At 47.0% G+C, this 21,135-nt stretch overlaps 1 protein-coding gene across 1 annotated transcript in view; it reads left to right on the forward strand.

Moving 5' to 3' along the window:
- LOC146867262 (transmembrane protein 150A-like) overlaps positions 1-21,135 on the forward strand; it is a 640,885-nt gene that overhangs the window by 224,369 nt on the left and 395,381 nt on the right. Inside the window, exon 2 of the mRNA XM_085603926.1 lies at positions 15,065-15,112. Within this exon, the coding sequence (XP_085460052.1) occupies positions 15,065-15,112 (48 nt within the window). The remainder of the gene's footprint in view (positions 1-15,064; positions 15,113-21,135) is intronic.

The following is a 21,135-nucleotide window of genomic DNA, read 5'->3' on the forward strand; positions in this document are numbered from 1 at the left end:
CGCGGCAATGGCAGTCAGTTTTGGTTTTCAGGCAGTTACACGGTCATGGGGCCACGCTGAAATGAATCCGCTTTAGTATGAGGGGGGGAGTATACAATTAGAACTTCCGGCATTAGGAGGCCGCTCCCATAGGTGGGTACGACAGGCATGGGGCACGGTCGGGGTTAATGTTGGCTCCACCGTCGGCCTAGCAACTCTGCATCTCGGAAAGCAGACAGCCCTTATCCAGATACATCTCTGCTTACCCTACAATCACCGGTCTGCCTAATTGAAATGATGGTGCACACTGAATTGTAAACACTGAGCTATCCACCTGCTGAGGTGGTCCCGATTAAATCATCCGATACATACACGAAATAAAATAGTGACATATAGACATTTACTGGCGTTCCCGTTGTGGTGATGGGCTCTCCGCCCTCGGATGTGACGGCACACGCACGCTACGTGAAATTAACAGCTTGCAAGCCACAGGCCTCCGCTGCACCTATCGAACACTGACGTAGTGCGCTCATTTCATTTCACAATGAATGTTTTCCGTCTCTTCCTTTTTCTGTCATCAGTGGAGAGCATGATTGGCGTTTACCCCGCCGCTGACCTCCATAGAAATCCGCTCTTTAGGCAAAGGGTCTTTTAATGGGAAGGGCTGGTAGTCTGGGACGGGCAGGGAGGGGGACGCGGCGCTCATTCTACCCTCGAGACCGTCGCTAGTAAATTACGTCAGTGATGCGGGCTTTTGATTTAATAAACCAGACTCTCTCCTCTCTTTCTAATCCCAATGCATTTTTAATGGGCCTGTTTTTAACACTGGCTGAATCCGAGCAGAGTCAAATTTAGCTCTGCTTTGCAGGGTGACACAGCTGAAGACATGCTCGTATTATTTTTTTCCGCTAACTGTACTGGCCACGCCCACGTAGTTGTGCAAGCCTGCACGACGGTTACAACCAAAATAAACCACTGGATAATAGCCAGCGTGTAAGGCCGGCGGTGACAACCAAAGTAAGCAACAGCAGCACAGGGATTGGGGTGAATGTGGCCTGTTTTCAGGAACTGGGGCCAGTTAAATGTATCCTGCTTTATACAAGGTGCACATTTTAAGCGCCAATCCCATTTTGTCATCACAGCAGCCAGCAGTGTCGTACAAATATAGGGGCCGAGTATTTCAGCTTGCTTATTTGTGACATTATCTTGTTTTCGGTGTGCCTACGTCACGTGTGCCCTTTCCATGTTTTCAGTGTTTTTATTCGACGCCTTACGGGTGATACTTTGAGTGACATTGCTGTAGAGAAAAGCAGTTCTACCAAAAGGTCAATGGGCGGAATTTTATGTGACTGGATGCTTTCTGACCACCTGAAATGGAGGTCAAAATGGTAACAGACATAGTGCCAATATCGGCAACTGCAGTCACATAACACACATAATACATCAATAAACCACACGACACATTTGTAAGTGGAGAAATATTGCTGCAGGTTTATTAGCATAACCAATATGCAAACATGGTGGGTTATCTTACGGGCGATCCGATCCCAGGGCAGGCCAACCCCTATGCCGCCTGCCCGCCTGATAAGCCTAAATTACACCGTGGCAGTCGCCAATTAGTGCATACCAAATCTTGGGAGGGGCCAACCCCTCCCATCCGTGGACCACCAGTCCACTTGCTTACTCACGCCCCCCCCCCCCGAAGAGGTGGGCGGAGCGTATTATGGCAGCCCCCGGTTGCTCAGACCCACAACCGCCCGTAGGACTAACGGGGCGCCGTAGTTCTTCCAGGGGACAACACTAGACATCCCTGGGTATCCTGGCTTAGCACCACGCTGTGCTGCTGCATGAAGTGCCCCTTGGCATCTGCAGACTCTGGATCGCCCTGTAACTCCTCCACACCCATGGGAGTGGCCACCGTCACTACCAGGGCCCCCCACCAAGGTAGTCCTATTTCCTTACAACCTGCTGCAGCCAAAGCTTCCCCTAGGTCCAGTAGGAAAGGATCCATGCCTAACTAGAGAGGTGCACACCATCTCCCTCCAGGCACCCTGTGGCCTTGGCGTGTATAAGACCATGCCTGATGAAGCCAAAACCTCTTTGCTCTGTGAAATCCCCGTGGATTGTGACGGATATGACCAGAAACCTAAAATAGGCGTTGGTCCAATGTTACCTTTGCCTGGCTGAAGAACAATACATATGACAAGCCACTCCTGCCAGGAAGTGCCAATGCGGGTGGAGTTAAGAGTGACAAGCCCGCTCTATTTCTTCTTTCCTCAGTTATCGGAGTCTAGCACTAGTCGCAGTATGACCATCACCTTCCGACAGTCACTACCCTATGTGAAGCCTAGCTCTCCCAAACTTCTGCTAGCATACCAGGGAGCCGACAGGACAGCATGGCCCAGGGGGAACCAAAACCTAACTACCTCTCTATGTTGAATACTGGGAATGCCACTGGTTCTCCTGCTACTTAGTAGCTCAAATATGTTTCCCAGGAGATTCCCCCAATCATATGGCCCAAATCGCCCCCGTTGGAAGGCCACTTCCACAACCTGCATCGCTGCCAGCTAGTGCTGGGTGGCGGGATAAGTTACCTGTTACCGGTACTCACATCAATGGTACCTGTTTCGTCGAACCCAAGGACGGGCTACTAAGTGAACAACCAGGCTCTGCCCTAGTAACCAGGGGTCAGACCCAAGCCCCTCTGAGTTCTGCAGCTTCACCTGCCTGTTAACACGAAACCCAGGGCAGACCACCGGCCCCTAACCCATGCTTGACCATGCCTGAGCTAAAACACCTTTGAAAAGCATGACAACAGGCTAACAACCAACATAACATACTGAATGTTCCTGACACTGCCAAGGAACATGCACATAACTGCGGCAACTGGTACCATGCCATAAAGTAGCAATTTAGCCTTCTATGAATGCACCATGTGATCTTGTGGCAATCCGTATTAGTGCTCCTTCCCAACAAGCAGCCCTAACCAGGCAACCCGCACCCTCTTGGCACTGGCACACTCCCGCCCCAGCTGCCCTAGAGTGCCTGTTCGTGTGAAGCCACAACCTTACGTTTTATCACTGACGTTATACCGGGTAAGGTGACACTCATCTGACTCTACTGCTGAGTGCCTGTTGCACCAACGCAAGTATGTCTTTGCCTATTCAGTGTCACGCTGCAAGGTCTGATGACATTGGCAGCCCCAGACCCGGGCGACAGTGGAAGCTTTACAGTTTCTGGTGCTATCGATGGTACCCGTAGCCTGATGGAACAGAATGCAATTCCCTTACTCCTGTTGAGCAAGAACCCACACCCAATTGCTCACCATGGTTCAATATCCTCCTGCTAATAATCATTTCCTAGAAGAATGTTGACAAATCTATGTTCTGCAATGGCACTACTTAGCAGCCTGCCCCATTCTGCCAGTGCCGGAAAGACCTTTGTCATGCTGCCTGGCCTTATCAATCTGGCCCTGCTCTAGCAGCCCTGCTTCGGCTTTAGGTCAAAGAATTCGCCAGTAATAGGTGTGATGCAGGGTTCTGCCTCCTCATCCATAGCAACCAATTATGAATCAACCCTCCTCCGGCCCTGCAGCAAGCAGGACTAGGACTCAAAGCGTCACACCAGGACTCACAGTCACAACCCCGGAACGGACGTGCTCCCCCCAACCTACTGATCCCCCGACCGCTTGCATACAGCTCACAGTATGGCTGAAAGAGAGACTGTAGATTAAAAACCCTTTTAGATGAACAATTAGACAGCCCCGACAGGGAGCATCATCCGAAATGAGGTCGGAACACGGCATTCGCCTGTGAATCCGCCCCGAAGATTTTTTTAACAAGACCCCTCCTAAGCTCTTGGAGATCACCATAACCACCTGCAGTGGGCAGGTGGCAGGCCCCCTGCGGGACCTTCAAATCACAGATACTCTCCAAGTCCTTGCCGCCTGGCGGCGCTTCCTGCTGCAGGAATCTTGCTGCCCCACCGCTCGCCCCTTTTGGCCCGTTGAAAAATGCTAACATAAAGATACCAACGGAGCAGAGGGAGCCCTGCGCAAGGTTAAGGACGTTTAACAGTTAACTAATCTGCAGGGCTACACGGCTTGCTCAGGCGATCACTATGGCAAGCAGACCGGCCACCAGTACACCGCGCCTTTGATAGGTGTTCCGCGCACTGAAAAGCCTGACTGATCACTATTCATGGTGTTAATCTCACGCGCATTGAGAATACATCTCAATTATACAAATGTAAATGATGTGACTCAGGTGTTGAAAAGTAAACAAGAGCCCCCGACACGTGCGATACTGATCACATGTCCTGCATCCCTACATTACTACCAAATAAGCGCTCCCTGCAACAAGCCCATCCACTGGCTAACCAGCTGAACCAACCGAAGCGGATAAAAACAGGTTCGCACGTGCCGTGGGCCCGCTGGAACGCAACAGCCATATAACGCCTGACTGGTGATGTACACTCCTAGCGCTGGCGGTGAAGCCGACCACCTACTAGCCGGCTGCCGCTCAAAGCCCCCCTCATTGCCTACGAGACCCTGAAGCACAGACCTACTTTAAACCCTTACGGTTGTGGGGCTCTGGGCGATACTGCACCGACGGGAAGTGCGCAACGCAGCGGCATCGTTGGCAAGGTTGAGCGGTTAACAGCCCCTCCCCCTGCCGTCTTCTATAGCCTAAAGCTGGAAACCGGAGAAGGCTGGACATGGGCAGGAGGAACCAGGGCGACGCGTCGGCAACTTGATTATGCCTGATCGTATCCGTGGCGCGGACACGGGGCCAAAGATCACCTGGCCACCACTGCTGCAGCGTGATCACTTGCCACTGTCACACGCCCCTTCACTCTGAGGGCCTGACTGATCACCATTGAAAGAGTTAATCTAACGCGCATTGAGAAATACATCTCCGGTATACAAGTAAATGTGAGTGCACACAAAGGTGTAGAAACGTTAAACATGAGCTCCAGTTGCATGCCATACTGAGCATATGTCGCTGCACCCTATATTTACTACCAATAACACCACCTACCACAAGGCAAACTATTGACTGACCAGCTTAGACCAGCAGAAGCGAATGAAGGACAGGGTCACAGTGCGCGTGCCTGAACTGTAAAGCAGCAGCCCTAATGGAGCATGACCGGCGATGTGCACCTAGCGCTGTCGATGAGGCTGACCACCTTTGGCCGGCTGCCGCTTATCACCCCTTCCTTGCCTGGGTGACCCAGAAGCCCCGCCTCCCGTTACACCACAAAGATCCCGGCGGGCTGGCGTTACTGCACACCATATTATATCACGCAAACTGGACCCGAAGGTTTTGGAGCGCTATACATAGCACCGTGTAAAATTCACACACTCAGGCACGAGGAGATAAAGTGATTAGCTCATACTCACGAAATGTGTACCCAAGCTCGAGGCGCGAACCCTGGCTTCCTGCATCAGAGGCGGCAGCGCAGCCGACGGACCACCTCTTCTCCCAAATTCAGCCGCATAATATAGTAAAACAGAGGAGAGTTCGGAGGCCATTCCTAAATAATGTTCCCAGTGCTCCACAACCTGCAGGTATAATAACAGTCCAACAGCGCAGCGCTACCTCCCAGTGGCCTAATAACCTAAGGCACGAGTCCTATGCTCGACCCACAGGAAAGGAGACAGAAGCAGTGTAGTTCTTGTGCTGAAGGACGATCCTGGTGAAGGAGGACAACTACGCGAGCATGAGCTCGACACGCCATTTAATTAAACTATAGTAGTTCTACCGGACTTACCACCGCCGAGCGCCACGCTTACGTAGGCAAACTGCAACGGGCAGCCAAAGTGCTCCACACCGTTGCTGAGCGCCTATGCCTCGGGCTCTGCCACTCCCGGCCGCCACAACTTAATCAATGTTGCCCGCGCGTAGCGTCGAGCGTGCGTGTAAGCTCTACGCTGCCCTCTGCCAATGAGGGCAGGACACCTGGTGGACCCCGTTCTCTCCCCCAGCTGCCCGAAACACCTGGCAAATACCTTGGCAAGCTCCGAAAACACGCCCATGCACTCTCGCTATCAAAGCTGCCCGATGGGATGCCCCCCGTCCCTGGGATGGTGCCACTTCCGACTTCGATTTCTGACCACAAACCAAGCTCAGATTTGGCCAACAAACTTACAAAGTGGGAACTGCTTCCCTGCACCTGGATAATGTCTGGTTCTCTACCCCAGTCTGACAATCGAAAAGGTAACTTTTATTTCCTGAAAGCAACTCACTCCTGAGGACGACGTAAACAACTAAAGTATCATAGCATGGAGACATCCTAGCCATTAGTGGCATAAAAGAAAAAACAGGAAAGTGCATGTTTGAAACATATATAAGCAGCTGGGCCGCTGCGGAAGGGAAAGCATGCGCGCTCACTGCCCCCCATCCCCCGCGATCCAATCCCCTTCCAACCAGGCTAACAGACACAGTCTGCCTCTCCACATCTCTCTGTAATTGTCGATGGGACTCCACCCCGCCCCTCGCCCGCTTCCGGGACTCGGGGCAACCCTGTGAACCGTAAGGCTCAAAGAAGTGGAGAGAATACACCCCGGCCCTGGCAGGCTCGCAAAGTGGCCCGGACCAGTATAGGTGTGCATAAGTATCGCGAGCTGTACCTGAAGGATATGGAGCGCTAAACCCGAGCCCAGTATTTACATTACATGTTCCGGCACGGGCGGACTAAGTGATGTGGCCGCGACCCCAAGGATCGAACACTGATTGCCGGCACCAAAGTGGGCCGTCTAGGCGTTCCCAACAAGCCTGTCGTTCCTCGCCACGTACGTAGCGAAAAGGGGTGGAGGGCACACCACGTCCCCCTGCCCTCGGGCGCTCCCGTGAATTGCAGCGGCTGGAGCGATCCGAGAGAACCAGGCAAACTCACACAGCGCCGTCTACCTCCGCCGGGGCCGAACAAGCATGCATGACACTGAATGCCCTGCAATTCACGAACAAGACACCCGACCACTGGCGCACATAAACACAGCGTCAGGTACAAGCTACCCCAGATCACCCATAAATACATGTCCAACCTGGACAGATGCACATTACCACCCGGCCTGCAGATCTAACTTTACGAACCGACCCAGCGAGTATCCGCGCAATCAAGGAGCTTAAAACATGCACCCCACCCCCTGCCCCGAACCCGATGGCAGGCGAGCCGAACGGACGGCTGCGAGGTGCCCCACCGCTAGGTGTAAAGGCAGACTCTAGGTGAGGTGGGAATTAAGACCATGCCACAGCGTTCGCCACCAACCAACCCGGCACACGCCTCCAAATAACCTCTCTGCACAGTGCGGTCTAGGGGAGGGGGGGGGTGGAACTGCTTAAGGAGGGAGACATGACGACACCAAAAACCCGGCCCGACAGGTTCCCTACTCCCTCATCAACACTGGCGCTGACTGTCCCGCCAGCGGCGGCACAGTGACGAGTATCCCCAAAGCTTGTCACGAAACCCGCCCTCCCACAGTGGAGCACGACACGTTCAAAAATTCACCGTAGTAAAACATGAGCCCACTGCACGAGGACACATGCTCAAGCTGACTGAGCCCGCCAGCCTCAGAGCGGGCCTATGGCGGCAGGCTCGCAGGTCACCCTAGGCCGTGCGGCCTCTGGGCGGGAGGGCCGGCCTCAAACCAAAATTAAAACTCACATCCCCCTGGCCGAGCTGCATGTCCCGCGGGGTGCCATACCAGCAGCGTCACCCACCAACCTCTCCATACAGGCCTCTGCCCCAAGCGGTTGCCAGGTGGTGATCACACTCTCCGCAAAACGGAGGAGGGGCGGGTGTGAAGAGGGCTCACTGCACATCAATCCCCTCTCCCCCCCCCCCCCCATACGCTCCAAACCCAAGTGCGCGCGCGAGGCCTCCGGTGCAACCTCACTAATTAATTCCAATGTGGACCTCGAGGGGAACAGACGGGGGCAGTGAAAACATATGAAAACACAACAGGCAGTAGCACCCTCTTACTACTCTTACCTCGCAACCCACGACACGCCGGATTCAGCCCCTCAACATCGACATCCGGCGCGCCCGACCAAGGCGAGCCAGTGGGGGAGTAAGGTCGGAAGGGCGCCTGATTATAGACTGCTGGCCGCGCGAGCGGGCAGTTAACTTTAAAAGGAGATAGCCCCACTTCATGGTATTTTTCAAGGCCAACGTCTGACCGATAAAGCGGGTCCACATCCCAAAATCCAAGATAAGCCTGGCAAAAGTCTGGAGATGCCGAAAACTGAACCCGGGGCCTCATACATGCAAAGTAGGAGCTCTCCCTGAGGTCCATCCCCCACCGACTCTCGCTCTTGTCACTACCAACACTCACCGGGAACTGGGATCGCGAAAACCAGACGCAAGACCAGGAGGAGCGAACAGCATCAAGGCGAAACGTCGAGGGACAAGAGGGCGAACATCGCTCGGGGACAGCCTAAATACCCTTGTTCCCGTCCCCCTTTCCCGGAAGTGGGTCCGCCAGACAACCTACCTGGCCGTGGCCCAGGGACTAGACTGGTGCCTCCAGTGCCTTCCTGTGGCACTAAGGCGGCCGCCCTTTTAGGGGGGGCTGCTGCGCAACCCCCCTCCCCCCACACCCCCCCCCCCCCAGGCAGCCTTGCACAAATGTAAAAAGCCTGGGCAGCAAGAATGATAATAGGTTGTTATCGGCCGAAATCTCTGCCGTAGTGTCATCTTATATGCCCTACATCAGATTAGTGAGAAAGATTTTATCGGTGATTTCACTACTAGGGTCACAATTAGATATCATATATGATCGGTACCTGGACCTCCCAGGTTCCTGCTGAAAAAAACTCCTGGTTTTTCTGAATGTGGCAGCCAGGTTGAAGGTTCATGTCCCACACTTTTGCCATGCTACGCCAATTCTTCAAAGCTGCACTGTAAGCCAGCTGTAAGTTTTAAAACTCTACATATCATATTTAAACCTTGTCCTAGGACAGCCGCAGATTCGTTCGGAAGGTTCTATAGGATTATATCCAGAAGAGAAAATGGAGATCTTACACTAACGTAGTGATGGCCTTGATTTCGCACAAATTTAAATAAAAACATGTTTCAAAACCTAGTTGTGGAAACAAAATTCTGCAAATCTAGATCAGGGTCAAATCTTTTTTGTTAGTGCAACTAAACTTTGAAATGTTCTTAAACACTCCATATCTTTTTTTTGACTTCTGTTTCAAACAAGCAGTTGGCAATGCAATCAGGAGCATTGGCTTCTCATTCTCACATTTGAAACAGCGCCTAGAGTCCCTGGGGTGATGGTGTAACAACCTATGTTAACATGACATCCAAGTGGTGAAAGAAATTCAATAAATTAGCAAGGGTTGTTACTGCAGTAGTCTAATTAGAGCCTTAAAATGCTGCAACTCTCCTATCCTGCTTATGCTAGGTCCTAAAGCTACTTCATATAGCTAATATAATTTTTTCTGAAATTGTTTGTGACAATAGACAAAACAATGTACAAGCCATTTAAAAGGAATATTTCATTTTAATCTAGACAGCTGCAGCTCATCCGCTAAGGTGGAGGAGCGCCACCCCACTGCTCTTTGAGCAGTGCAAAAAGGAAAAATAAAATGATGATAACTCAGTGTTGTCATTTTATTTTACTGTACTGAGGCAGTTTTACAGGGTGGGCTGAGGTTGTTGTGGCAGCCAGCAGGGGAAGGAGTGGTTGGGGCACTTAAGTGCGCATGATGGTTTTTGGCCGGCTGTCTTGGGCTGGCCTAACAGACATGCACACTTAGCATGTTCTCCACTTGACTGTATTGTACAGCCTGGGTGGAGAGCATGCACAGGCTCCCACCGGCTCCCACCACCCTGTCTGAGCGCCGAACCAGACAGCTCAGATCAATCACAAGGCTGCTTTCATGCTCATGTCAGCAGTGTCGTGATTGGCTTAGGGGACTCAGGGAGCCTGTGTGCATCCGTGCGTCAAAAGAAGAGGACGGAGGAGAGGCGGCCGACAGCAAGGTAAGTGACTTTTTTTTTCTCTCCACCACCTGCCCCACCTGTACTATTCTGTGGCACCCGCCACCGAATCTAGATACACTCACACTGGATGTTTGGAAGCAGAGGCGTAACTAGAGCCACATTTCGGTGTTGGGGGGGGGGGGGGAGGGGGAACTTCTTAAAATGTCGGGGGGGGGGGGTAATTCTTCCAGCGATAGTCAGAGTGGAGATGCAGGGGCTCAAGAAGGGGTGAAAAAACAGCAAAGCCTCATTAGCAAGTAAATGGTCTTTTAAAGACCTGTGAAGTACTCGGGTGCGGCTGTGTGTGTGCCCGGGAAGCTGTCTCAGCCCGTGCTGCCACACACGACGGGGGCGGCTGAAGCCCTTTCAGCCCAGTGGGCGTTGCGCGCCTGTTTGAAAGTAATTTTCTAATAAGACCAAATGTAACTTCTATCCAGCAGAATTTGGGTCTTGAAAACGTGATAGGCATTCAGAAGCATAACATTGAAGTTATCAGTTGGCAAGTGTAGTATGCAATTTGTGAGAGAACAATAGGATTATATTTTATCTAAAATAGAATTTGCCAGCTATTACTTCAAATAAAAATAGCAATAGGTTTGTTATATAGTGCTTCATAACATATTCGTGCCTTTTCTAAATGCTGAAAATAACAGATGTTACTATTATGTAATTTAATGGAAGTCTGAGTTGGCTGTATATAGCAGCAGAAACTTTGAATTCCCCGAGCCACCCCACAACTTAATTGGAGCAATATTTTTTTATAGAGTAAGTAAACAAAACACTTTAGATAAAAAAGGGACACTTTTTTTTTTAATTTGTTTTTTTTATTGAATTTTCTGATAACCGTACATAACAGTCAACATTTCCAGGACAGTTCATGCAGGGACAATGCAATACCAAGTTCTGTCAATCTCATTTCCAAACAGCACACAAGTGAGCATCACACTATGCTATAACATCATATTTACAAAGCAAGAGTTAAATCAATGACTAGATTGGAGTACGTCAGGATGGTCACATAGATATGCTGTAAGTGGCTTCCAAATGTCTGAGGGTTTCGACGTATTCGGCAGGTCCTCAGCATATAACCGAAAATTGTCTCTGCAGTATACAGCGTCTTGTATCCAGTTGGACAAAGTAGGGGTCTGCTTACTGTCCCAGTACATTGCCACTCTACGTTTTGCCAAGAGCAACAGTATGGCAGTTAATTTGTTTTTCAATGATTTCACAGGTATATGCAATAAAAAAGAATTTAAAAAAGGGACACTTTGAGCGTACCAGCTCTTGGGCATTTTCAATTTCATGCGTATGCGTGTCATCAAATATAGTTTTTCTTTACATACTAGCACTTATTGCAGCCCTGGGTTTATAATGGGATAAATAGGCCTACAAGGTCCAGAAACCAGGATGTAGTCACCAGTGATGCTGAGAGCAGCTTGCTGTTTGAAAGGCCACAATTCGCACAACAAGCGCTTTACACGTCAATCGGCTATGAAAAGTGTCAATTAACCACCAACACAGCACAGAACAATTTGACATAAAGTGGCCACTTGGCACACAAGCTATTGTACACGTTATTGTGACCAGATAAAAACATCAAGCATTGAGGAGTCTTTTTCAGCCAGCGAACAAAGCACAAGGAAAACAACCCATGAAGTCCTGGAGTTTCTTCAGGCTGATTGCGGCGAGGAAGTTTTCAGTGGCAGGAATGGCTCCAAAGCGGAGCAACCGCTGGCTTTTAAGAGATCTTCTGTTGTAAGGATTAGAAGACCCAGACAACCGTCCCCAACCTTTCTCACCAACCTGTCTCTTCTACAGGTGACACTCAGCAGTACACACACACTTTCCCTACTTGGGTGCTGTGATATACACCGCTCAGCCGAACTCTCATGCCATGAGTATTCTTGACATCCAGGCTGGTCCCATCACTGTAACTCCGCACCGGTGTGAGGCAGTACCTTCTACACTTGAAAACGACTGCTCGGTTACTAACTGAACCGCTCTGCCGCTTACAACTAAAGAGTGTGACTATAAATGAGTGCTAAATGCTGAATGAACATGCTATCAGCTGATCTGATTTCCGTGATAAATTCTAGACTTGGGAGTGCGTATATTTATTGAAAAAGTGTTAGTGTAACCCAAGATGCGTTATACTTGGTAGGACTGTACAAAGGGTGCAGTGGGCCCTAGAGCAAGCAAGGAAAATGCCCCCTAACAGTTGGTTTTGCAGTAGGATACAGTAATCATCTGGGTTCAGTGGGGCCTTCACACCACTCCCCTGCATTGTGGTGCAACTGCACCATTCATAGCTACACTTCTGGTATATACACACACCCCAGCATTCATTTGGTTCAAGGACGGAGCAGCGCCCTAATCACCCCGCCCCAAAACTCATTGCAACATACACAATGGATGGGAACTCTTGGTAGTTCCAAAGTTTAGGTGCAGAGCATCTCCTTCATATGGGGAAGTATACAACACCACTGACACTGAATCTTCTCACCTCAAATGTCTGTTTTACTAGCGGAGTTTGTACCATAAGGATTAGCACAGTGCCATACATGCCGAGCTAGACAGTGACAAAGCCTTGTGGCATTTTTGTGGCAAAATCTTTCAGCCTAGGTTTAGCTGGTGCCACCCTCGCTGAGGTGAAAAGAAACAAAATATATATATATATATTTTTTTTTGGTAATGCGAAGATCATTCTGGATTCCCTTAGACTGATGAGAGGAGCTAAATGATTGTGGGGCTGGGTTTTGGGGGAGGGGGACGTTTTTAGGGCTGGGGGCAGGTTTAGGGCAGGGGAGGGGCAGTTTTCAGGGATGGGGGTTTGTTTTAGGGCTCGGGCCGGGGGCCGTGGTAGGTGTTTGGCAGGGGACAGGGTTTTAGGGCTCAGGGCGGCGGTGGGTTTGGGTAGTTTTTAGGGCTGGGGCCAGGTTTGATGGGTTCAAGGTGATGGGAAAAGGGCACATTTTCAGGGCTGCGGTCAGTTTTAGGGCTCAGGGCGGGAGGGCAGGGGTTGGGGTCAGGATAGTTTTAAGGGCTGAGGCAGGATGCAGGGCTGGAGTATCGGGTGTTTGGGAGCTGGCCGGTGCTGGGGGCGTGCACTTTACCATGCAAATCCATTTAGCAATCATGCCTATAGAGCGAAATTTGTTGTAAGGCATGCGCGGTCGGGTTTCAGACCATGTTGTTTAGACATGCGTGGTTGTATCATACAACCACGGGGAGAGGATGTAGCCTAACGGTTTAGGTGGTGGACGTCAAATCTGGAGAACCGGGTTCGAGTCTCGGCAACGACGGTCAACTTGAGATTCTGGGCAAATCACTTAATCTCCCTGTACCTAACAAAAATGAATGTGTCCTCATGTAACGCTACTGGTGCTCATGTAAAGTGCTCTGATGCCTGATTTCGGGTCAAGGTCGCGCTAAATAAAACTTCGAGAAAAAAAAACCTTCTTTTGCATACCGAGGCACCTCAGTTTTGACCCAGCTGTATGCAAATCAGTCTTGATCCTCTGCTCAAATCGGTACAGTCCAACCTGAACTGCCAAGCAAGGTCCTCCCTGAACCAGAAAACAAGCAACCCAGGGCTGGTTTCACCATAGTTATGTCCTCGTCAGCCAGGCACAGCTTTACTAAACACTCAGCCGAATGGTTGGTTTTCATGTTCACTGAAACCTCAATTTCATTATAGAGCAATAATAAACCGTTATCCATTATGTATCCTCTAAATATGTACAGAAACCTAAATATGATGATGGCACAAACAGGAATACATAGTTAAGGTTGTGTTTTACTTTACACTGAACATTTAATCAATTTGAGACTAAAGTAAAAAAAAATCGAATAGCTTTCTGAAATGCACTAATTTTGTTAAAAATCGATCAAAGATTTAATCATTTAAGAAAAGATTTTGAAGCTATTCCAAAATGAAGCTATTTATTTATTCTAAAACTGTTCGCCTCACCATTAACACTGTACACTACTACTCACTTCTATATGCATGCACCAAAACATTGGTTTTAGAGATGCGAGTTCTAACATTTCACCAATGTTAAAACAGCTTAAAAAATGTATATGAAACCAGAATTAACCATTTACATAGCGTTATGTTCCAAACATGTCATTGGATGCTGAGATTCAGCAAGTTTGTCTATCGAAGTCTACAAATTGTGGTTTTGTGTGGAACTGACCGGATCATTTTATATCCATTCCAAATGTATGTTTCACTATTTGAAAATATTGGCCATTTAGATGTGAACAAGGATTATATTTAAAGTTTTCCTTACACCTTACACTCTATCCAAAAATTTGAACTACCAACGGGATTACATTAGGATTTTTGTTAAGCCTAGTTGAACTCTGCTTTTGAGGTGATTATACTCTCAAATTGTGGCCAATGTTCAGACAACTTTTAACACTATTCCTCTATTCTAAGGAAATATTTCTTGAAACTCTTTCATAAGGACCTCATATTTAACTTTGCTGACTTTCCAAACAGGCTCAAGAAATCAGTCCATCAGCAGAAATTTGTTACGACTATCTAGGTCTGGTGAGCTAGAATAATCAACCGGAAAATGGTATATGGGATGCAAGGATTCAAACCTGGGCTCTCTGAGCTTTTATAGTTCTGAACCCTCTTCTGGATTTTGAAGTCTTCAATTTATTGTTAAACCAATATTAAAGAGTCTTTCTTGTGGATCTGAATATCCAGCTGTGAGGCTAAAATGGTAATTAACCACCAAGTATACCGTACATGGATATAAACTCAAATCAGTGCTCTTGTGTTGTATTCCTTAAGTTCACTCGTGTAGCCGAAATTGGAGGTAGAACTGTAATGTCTTCTCTAAATGCATGCTAAAGTTGCTGCTTAGGAAGGAGTTTCAGGGGTAGTGTACTGTTGGGACCACCAAAATCATCTGAGGGTCTTTTGCTAATTGCATAGCTTTAAAATTCCTTAAAGGTAATACATTTAAGAGAGATGTAGTCCCTCACAGTATGGAATATAGCACAATGAGGCACACAGAAAACTAACTGGAAGCGTATTATAAATGATTTTTTGATCTAATTTTCTTTTTCATTTTTTCTTCAGGTATGCCATGGCTCTGTCCAACAACCACATCTGTCCCGTCACAAACTTGTAAGTAGAACATTTCTGATTATTCTTTGATGTATAAAAGGCTTATCTATTTATGATAGTTGTCTAGTATTCAATGAGAATGAAGGTGCACCAGCTCATTCGATCTCCTTCAATAGTATATAAACTTTAAATCGGCTGTTAAAATAAGAGTTAAAATATGGCGCAGTACCAAAATCTGTATAGATATCATTGTTTTTGACAGCCTCTTCTCTGGGCAGTATCGAATGAAGAAAACGTGATTTAGTTTAACAATGCAGAATACAGGACACCGGAGTGATAATCTGAGTGGAAGAAGAGGTTTGCACCTTAAGTGTCAAAATCCCTTTTAGGCAGGTTCTTCATGTTGTGTTTCTAATAAAGATTAGAAAATAATATCAGCTAACCTGTTGATGGATGACCTGGAAGGCAACTCCACCCATTGTTTTCCATTGGCTTTGTATTTTGTCACTCTTAGTTTCTTACTTTTTGTATTCAATGGATTTATTTGTTTTTATCCCACCCATTTAGAAGTTGTTCCCCTTGAGGAGCAAAGCCTCTTTACTATTCTGGAAGTTTTTTTTCTCCATTTTTTATAAGTACTCCATTAGCTTCCTTTGTTTTCCACGTTCTCTGTTTTCCCATTTCTCCCCGCATTTCTTTTCATAACATTATAAAAATGTCTTTTTCCTTAACTTTGTCCTTGGAGCTGCTCTTATGTATGCTTTCACTTGTATACATCTCCACCATTCAAGTCCCGTTCGATTTATCTCCATATTGCGCTCTTTTGTTTGTTTACTTCCACTCCCTCCATGTTGCGCTTTCTCAGTTTGCTTCCCACCGTGCACCCTCTGTGTTGCTTCATCCCAATCACCACTGTGTTGCTTCCCCGCCCTCCTAATGGTTCCTTGCTCTGTGTTTCTTACCCCACATGCTTTCTTTCCCCCACCCACAGTTGTTCCCACGACCTGCTTGTGTTGCCTTGTTTTTCTTTACTGATCTAACTCTGATTTGTACATAAAAGCAAAGAAAATGCTTTGGTCAATTTGCAATCCTTGCAAGCTTGGTGCACACTCCTACATAATGACACAGCTGGTGGCGTAGCCATTCTTTTTCTCTTTATCACCATAGATGCTGTACAGCATGGCTAAAACCACTGGGTAAAGGCAAGAAGTCCCAAATAAGAGACCTATTGGCTTTGCCAATGCTTGTTTTTTATATGATGTCCTACAAATGCTTTGCTTGATTGTATCCTTTTATCCCTGTCTCTTTTCAATAATTCTTTCTTGTGATATTGAATTTGCAGTCTCTTGCTCTAGGCTTTGATGTACTTACTTTACAGCACTTTGGAACCCATTGGTTGGAGTTTGAGATGTATATAAAAAATACTGTGCCTGGAGTGGTAAAAGGCTTTTGTCATTTTACTGCTCGGCATGGACAGCACTGTGCTAATCCTATGCTTAAAAACTTTTCTGTAGAAATGGCAAACAAGTTTGTCTCTTTCTATCTCGGCGTGGACTCTCCACCTATTAAAACAAAAACAAAAAAAGATAGATATAGATATGGCGGCCTGATGCAGGTACCATAAGTGGAATAAACGTTAGAGAAAGCCATTTAGTTTTCATCAGTAGACACTGAGGATCGAAGATGTTGCTATTTTAAACAAGTGTCTTTCACTACGCCATTTAATCTTTGTGGAAAAGTGCAGGTAAGCTTGATTGGTGGCGGTAGCCCTGCACTTGGAGGACATCTACTCAGTAATCAGTATGAGTCCAACCTGTGCATGCCCAGAAGAATACAGTGTTCAAATTCAAAGTTGTTGATGCACATCTAAAACTGAGATCAGAATACCAAATAATCTTCTAAGAAATGTGTAATCATTGAAAGAGTGAAAAGTACCATGTATATATATTGAATGGAGAAATGTGGAAGAGTTCCTCACGAAATGCCTTTGTGTTTTAAGTTATCATGGAGCAAATTCCTCAAAAAAGCAACAGTTACATGTTCTTGGGAACCTCGAGCCAGAGGGAGGTTGTTACAAAATGTCCCAGATGGAGACCAATGGAACAAATTATTAGGCATTGGGTAGGTTTCTCGACAGTTAGCTTTTGTGTGGCTGGTACATAGTAGTATTCTAAGCAATGTTTTTGATGTTTGTGTAAAAACCAAGATAAATAGAGGAGATAACCTGTTCAGGTTCAGCATACACTCCATTCTGAACACTCATGTACCTTCTACCCAATGATGAATATTATATTATATTTATCCACTGGAATGATGCGTCCGTGCAGGGCAAAAATATGTGGTAGGGTGACTGTGAATTATGTGCCAATAAAAAAAGCGAATCGAGTGGCACACTAATATATTGTTATTACGGCTTTAAAACCCAGGTAGCTATTGATACAAAATGGATCCCAATGCTTTAGAAAAGCAGAGGTTTCTCTAAAAAACGGAATGTATTCGTCAGATGCTCTTTAAAAATGTACACTCCAATATTTGATGAGTTTTGTCTTGCCTGGAAGCACAGGAAGACAGTTTTATTAGTGTTTTTCTATGCCCCATATGAGGTTCGTTATGTTGAGTTTCCACATATTAGCTTCTACGAAGGTGAGTTTCCGCTCAATAGCTTCTGCGAAGGCGGCGATATGATTTATTGATTTGTTAGCTATTATACAGGGAGGCTATATGTATGGGGGAGTTGAAGCATGAAAATGGGGAAAGAGCAAGGAGGCCTAGTGTGTCATCCATCCTTGAGAATTGGACATCTGTATATTCAAATATGCAAATATTATTTACGAAACTGAGTACATTTTGGCTTTCTATCATGACTGGTATTGTGACACAGAGTTAAAGTAATGGAGGAGAGAAACCATTCAATATGATGTGATGGGTCGACTAGGCCATGGACTTCTGACCGCTAGAAGTTTTATAGTTTAGACTTTCTCATCACCCATTATCTGGCATCCCCCCATGATGGATGGGATTGCAGGCTAAGGCAGTGTCCCTTTCAGATGCCTTCTTGTGACTGGGAAAAGCATGCATATTTTGACACAAATGGTAAAAACGATGAGGAAAGCACCCATTTACACCACATTTCTCTTACTCAAGGGGCAGCTTCACAAGAAAGAGAGGGACAAGGGGTATAGGAAAAGGGTTGCTGGACACTGAAGCTTGAGGCTGTTTCTGAGTGGTGCAATATTATTCCAATACAGTATAACATATGTTGGAGCAAGCTTTAAGAAGGTTTACGGGTATGTTTCTCAATACCAATTGACCCAGGAAGCAAATGTCATGTAAATTTGCCCTCCATATTGAAAAATGAGGATTTTGTGCGAACGAATCTGCAGAAGAAGGAAGGTGAAGACAGGATAGTGGATCCATTTTAGGTTGCTCCCCTTGAAAGTTTATTGATTTCACCTTCTGATACTAAGACTCCAGGGGAATGTACAGTGATAAATATCTTGTCTTGGCTTTAGTGTAACACAGTGAGTGATTGTATTAGCCAAAACATTTAGGCGCACATGCATCAAGGTAGGATTTTGCGAGTCCTTAATTGCGATTATTAAGGCATCGCAATTAAGGACTTGCAAAAGCCTATGAATGTAGGAATCGCTATAAAAATAGGGATCCCTAAACAATCCTTAATTGCGAGTCGCAATATGTGAGTTGCAATTAAGGAATGGCTCCCCATTCATTCCCATGGGCCTATAGACCCATAGGAATGAATGGGAGATTGCATGCACAATTTGCGAGTACCAATAGTTACCCGCAAATTGCGCATGCAATTTCAAGGGTGCAAGGGTGTCAAAAGGATACCCTGTTGCACCCCTGAAATTGTGATGTGCACCCATGTTGCGCGCACACATGCCCCATCTGTGTGCGCAACATGAAACTTAGAGACTAAACTAGATTTGGTTAAAGTTATGTTGAAGATGCTCAGCAAGAAACTAAATGATCTCACACAGTTGACGGGAAAGCTAGATAGAAAATTCAAGTGCAAACTGAAGATTCAGAAGTTGTTGGGAATTTTTCCTGCAAAATGGTGGGCCGAGAAGTATACTTTGCACAGTTGGTGATGGCCATGGTGGGGTGAACAGAGCGCACCAGATGGTTAGCTATAGGAGGGTAATGAGACTACTCGGCCATATGGCACTTTTTCGTGAACAGTTTTAAAAGTGCTTGCATAAGGTTGGATGAGGTAATGCTCAGATGTCAGGTTGAGGTTCACCCTGAGGTGCTGGGGCGGAGGGGTGGGGACTTTACTAGAATTACAGATGATGCACAGAGCAGTGGCCACAAAGTTGGATTAAGAAGCAGCACAGCTTAGCTTCTTTTTGAGTTCATTTACTCTAATTGTGGTATCCCTTGAATTGTGGATCTTGGAAATGGTCAACGAAAGAGTTGATTTTTGTTGTGGTCAACGAGACTGCAATTGCGCTAATCAAAATGTGAATGGCTGAAAACAGGTAGGTGTACAGGCTGTTGAGCGGGTAATGGAGCTGGTATTGAAACCCGTTCTCATGGCACAGCACATTCTGCATATTGACAACAATAGAGCAGAACAGAGCATCTGAGCAAAAATGTAATGAAAGACTGGAAGTCATCAGAAATTTGTGTGTGTGGATCTTCAACCACTCCTTCATCAGATGGCCTGGAAAGCACAATGCATAATGTTGGCATGCTAGAAAATGCATTAAACGTGCAGCTGGTACAACAGGATGGTGGGAGGGCGACATGATTCGGACGCCTTTTCTGGATATGCTTAGGCTGATGAAGAGGCATTTAATTTCCTTGTAGGTGTACTGATAGTGGGCGTAATAACTGCCAAGAGTGTAGAGGGTGGCTAGAGAGCTTGCATTCACTGAAAAAAAACAAAGGTTAAAGCGACGTTATAGCGAGGTGAAAGTGTCAGTCAAAACATACAGGTTTAGGCTTACAAAGCCTTTGAAATTCACCAGTTATAGTTGTCTCAAGTAACTACAACTAATGCCCTAAGGTAACTATAACTTGCTCCCCCTCCATGCAAAGTGTTGTCATCAAAGATGTCATTTCAGATGTTGCAGTGATGTTATCAGTGTTGTCTTAGAACATGTATTGAGATATGTAATATGGAAGTTAATAAGCAGTGAATGGTGAGGAAGTGAGTTATAGATACTTATGGGCAACCACACTTTTTGTTTGGGGGGGGGAGGGGCTCCCCCAATGGCCCTTGCTGGCTCTCAGCCAGCACATATAGTTGGTACCAGCAGGAGCCAGCCATTATTTCCCATGGGTTCCCGAGTGCTCACCTGGAGCACGCTCAACATAGAAATTGTTGGAGGCTGCATGGGGAAGCCCAAGGCCCAAGCAGCCACTGCCGGCTCTGTAGCCGGCACCCTTTGTGGGTGCCAATGGGAGCCGGCCTCTTTCCTTTGCTCCTGCCTGGGCGGGAGCTGCTTTGTCCTCTGCTCCTGCACGTTATGTTTCTTGCTAGAGAGAATCAAGTTGACATCCCTGCCGCCACGGGCAGGGAACGCAGCAGTGTCCCAGGGAATGGGGTCCCTGTTGCCTTTCTGAGGTTCACACGCCTCCATCCCATATTTATTAATTTGGCCTCTGAAGGTGAGGTCTTAGAGGCTTGTGGGGAGGACACACGCCCTCTACCTATTAGGAGAGATTGGGGAGGCCCCGGGAGATAGGGTTTCTGGGGCCTCCACAAAGCTCAGGAAGCGGACCCTTTTGGGACACCCCTATTTTCTTAGCCCTGATTTGACTAATCACTCCACAACGTTTCTGGAAGGAGCGAGGTGAATTATACTTTTTTGGGGGCAGGGAGGGGGAAAATTTTGTTAAGATTAGTCAAAGGGCACCAAAGTTATTAGCAAACCAAAAAAATAATTTTCCTTTGGGAACGTGGTCCTAACTGGAACTACCCAGTGGTGACTGCCACTAGGTAAAATAAATAAGTATTTATATCTGAATAGAGCATCCTGTAAAATAAATTTAAAGGCATGCCTTGATGTGGGTGTTGGTTGGGAGAGAAAGAAACACCATCTGGAGAGTGCTTT

Source organism: Triturus cristatus, chromosome 1_2 (assembly GCF_964204655.1).
Source record: "Triturus cristatus chromosome 1_2, aTriCri1.1, whole genome shotgun sequence".
Classification (NCBI taxonomy): domain Eukaryota; kingdom Metazoa; phylum Chordata; class Amphibia; order Caudata; family Salamandridae; genus Triturus; species Triturus cristatus.